The 3,205-nt window shown below is 46.1% G+C and overlaps 1 protein-coding gene across 14 annotated transcripts in view; it reads right to left on the bottom strand.

Moving 5' to 3' along the window:
• Positions 1-3,205, bottom strand: part of EPB41L2 (erythrocyte membrane protein band 4.1 like 2) — a 276,308-nt gene that overhangs the window by 79,546 nt on the left and 193,557 nt on the right. For all 14 annotated transcript variants that reach the window (XM_019520288.1, XM_019520284.1, XM_019520289.1 and 11 more), the window contains one exon: positions 1,427-1,469. In XM_019520288.1, coding sequence (XP_019375833.1) covers positions 1,427-1,469 — 43 coding nt within the window. The remainder of the gene's footprint in view (positions 1-1,426; positions 1,470-3,205) is intronic.

The raw sequence follows: 3,205 nt of genomic DNA, 5'->3' as shown, positions 1-3,205 counted from the left end.
TCCCCCCCACCCCCGCAACAACACAGGCAGGTGGATGGGGACAGAGGTGGCACTGGGGCAGGCATGGGCTCAGGCCGCTTCTCGTGGCCCAAGCTCCAGACCTGGCCAGCAGCACAATGCAAGCTGCTTGGACTCCTGACAGCAGCAGAAATCAGGGGCGGGGGGGCAGGGTGTGCCCCCTACCCCCATGAGTAGACCATGATTAGGAACAGGGGTGGCAACAGCTTCTTCCTTGTGGGGCTGCGCTGCGGGTGGGAGCCAGGCAGGCTCAACTATGTGGGGCAAGTGGCAGCAGCCCAGGTGGCGAGAAGTAGCACTTAGAGGGGTGGCTACAGGGGGCTAAGGCAAATTTTGGGGTGGCTATAGCCCCCCAATGCCCTCCCCTTCATGTCACCCCTGATTAGGTACCTACCAAATTAATGGAGGGAGTGGGCTGTGCAGAGGCTCCTTTATTCTTTGCAGGTTCCCCTGTGCAACCCCCCACCACTGATTGGTGGAGAAGGCCTGTTGCTTACCGCTCACTCCTGATCCACGGGGAGGCAAAACCCACAGTTTTAAATAAGGTGCTGTTTTTGCCATTAGCTGCTTATTGGCCAAGGGGCCCTGGCAGCCCTGCTGTCTGCTGCTGTCCAGCTGGGAGGCAAAAATCGCACCATATTTAAAAGCACGGTTTTCGCCTACCTGCTGATTAGGAGGCAAGTGGTAGAGAGGGGGCACAGGGGAACCTGCAAAAGTCAGTGGGAGTGGGGTGCATGGCAGTTCCTTTGATTTTGCAGGTTCTCCCACATACCATCACAGAAATGGGTCCCTGCCTGCATCCTGGCCTGTGTTCCCCTGCCCCTGCCCCCGGTGCCTGCTGTGGCACTGGGAGCTGTCACTACTACGCAGAGAGCCCAGAGCAGCAACTTTAAAAAAAAAAATTTAAACACTTTCCTTGGCACACCTCCTGGCATACCAAGGAAAATGTCTCTGGGTGCCACTAATTGGCACGTGCGCCAGAGGTCACCTATCCCTGACCTAGAAGACAAGAAATTTAAATTCTGCTAGTGCAGTTCTCTATCACTGGGTTTACACATTGAAAAGAGACACACACACTGGCATCAACTGTATCAATGCTGTAAACGATAGGCTACAATAAACAGTGTTTTAATGCAGGGGAAGTATACCCAATTCTTCCTGTCCATAAAAAACCCCCAAAAATGTATTGGACCATCTGGGCATCAATAGTGTAAACAGTCATGCATTATTTTATTTTCTTAACTGTATGTAGAGGATTGTCTGTATGTTAAGTGGCATGCAAAGAAATCAAACAAACAAATTAAACAATATTCAATTTAAAAAGATTCAAGGTGACTTTAGAAAAACATATTTCTGTAAATAAAACACTGAGTTTAAATATTTAACATCTAAGTACAAAAGTACTTACTGCGAATTTGCCTCTTAATTTCCTTTGATGAGTCTAACCAGTTCTAAAAAATAAAAACAAAACCAAAAACCAAAAACAAAAAAAATGGAAGAACATCAGTATATAAAGAAATAATTCAAACCAAAAAGTAATACTGTTTCATATATTCCAAATAAAGACCAGGCAGTACAACTCTGTTGTTCTACCTGAGGTATCTTAATTTAAGATTTTCCAGAAAGAATTGAACATTAATTGTCCAAGAATTACCATCATATGCATACAAATTATTATATAACACTTTGAATTCATTCTCCTAGACTGGGCCTTGGACTTCTGTAAATTAGTTGATGGTATACTATCTTCTACTGAAGATTTTCAAGAAAATTACACTTGACAAAACCACCAAGTAAATTCCTTTATTCTGCCTTTTGACAGAAAGGAGATCACCATGTCAGGGAGATATAATCTCTATATAGCATGCAAAACCAGTTTAAAGTTAAGATACAAGACACACTTCTCTTCCACTCTCCATAGTGTTTTTCTCCTTTCTCCATTTCAAAATTCACACACACTTCCTGGTAACATCAGGAAAGGGTTTGGAAAAGACTAGTAACAAAGCTTACTTTCTCCCATATTTCTTAAAAACTCTGACCAGAGAGTTTACAAGACTAGTAAAGTGCTTCTCAACCTTTTGAGCCTCAAGGTACCACTTAGAAAATGTCAGCCCTTCATTTTCGTTTGATTTTTGACTAAAGAAAAATAATAGAATTCTTCTTCTATTGCAAAGAACTCAGAAAGACAACAGGTAAGAATTATTTTATCACCGTGGATTCCCTACTTGCTATCTCTAGGTTATTCTTGTGAATCATTTTGCATACCTAACAGTGTTAATATTGTGTGACACCCTGTAGCACCCCTGAAAGGATCTCAAGGCACTCCAAGATGCCCCAGAACCCTGGCTGAGAATCACAGGGGGCCTTTCAACTTTCATTTATTGATGCAAATTAAACCAAGTTTGCTTGAAATTTTTGTGTTTAAATACCACAGTAATTAATAGTTTCATAGTTAGTAGGGTCAGAAGGGACCTGAGCAGATCATCAAGTCCGACCTCCTGCCATGGCAGGAAAGAGTACTGGAGTTAAACGACCCCAGCAAGGCGATTGCCAAGCCTCGTCTTAAAGACCCCCAGGGTAGGAGCCAGCCCCACTTCTCTTGGAAGTTGGTTCCAGATTCTAGCCGCCCTGACAGTGAAGTAGCGCCTCCTGATGTCTAATCTGAATTTACCCTCTGCCAGCTTGTGACTATTATTTCTAGTCATTCCTGGTGGCCCTCGGGGGGAACCGGGACTCCCGCAATGCCTGCTAGTCCCCTCTGACCAGTCTGTAACAGGCCACTAGATCCCCCCTCAGCCTTCTCTTGTGGAGGCTGAACAGGTTCAGGTCCCATAGCCTCTCCTCGTAGGGCCTGCCCTGCTGTCCCCTGATCATGTGAGTGGCCCTCCTCTGGACCCTCTCCATGTTGTCCACATCCCTCTTAAAGTGCAGCGCCCAGAACTGGACACAGTACTCCAGCTGCGGCCTGACCAGTGCCGCATACAGGGGGAGTATCACCTCCTTGGACCTGCTTGAGATGCATCTGTGGATGCATGACAAGGTGCAGTTGGCCTTCCTGACTGCATCCCCACACTGCCTGCCCATGTTCATCTTGGCATCAATGACAACTCCAAGATCTTTTTCTGCCTCTGTACTGACGAGAAGGGAGTTCCCCAGCCTGTAGGTATGGTGCTGGTTCTTCCTCCCC

The sequence above is a fragment of the Gavialis gangeticus genome, unplaced genomic scaffold, assembly GCF_001723915.1.
Source record: "Gavialis gangeticus isolate Ggan-Ray unplaced genomic scaffold, GavGan_comp1, whole genome shotgun sequence".
Classification (NCBI taxonomy): domain Eukaryota; kingdom Metazoa; phylum Chordata; order Crocodylia; family Gavialidae; genus Gavialis; species Gavialis gangeticus.
Note: the sequence above shows the minus strand (reverse complement) of the source record. Positions and strands in the feature narration are given on the sequence as shown.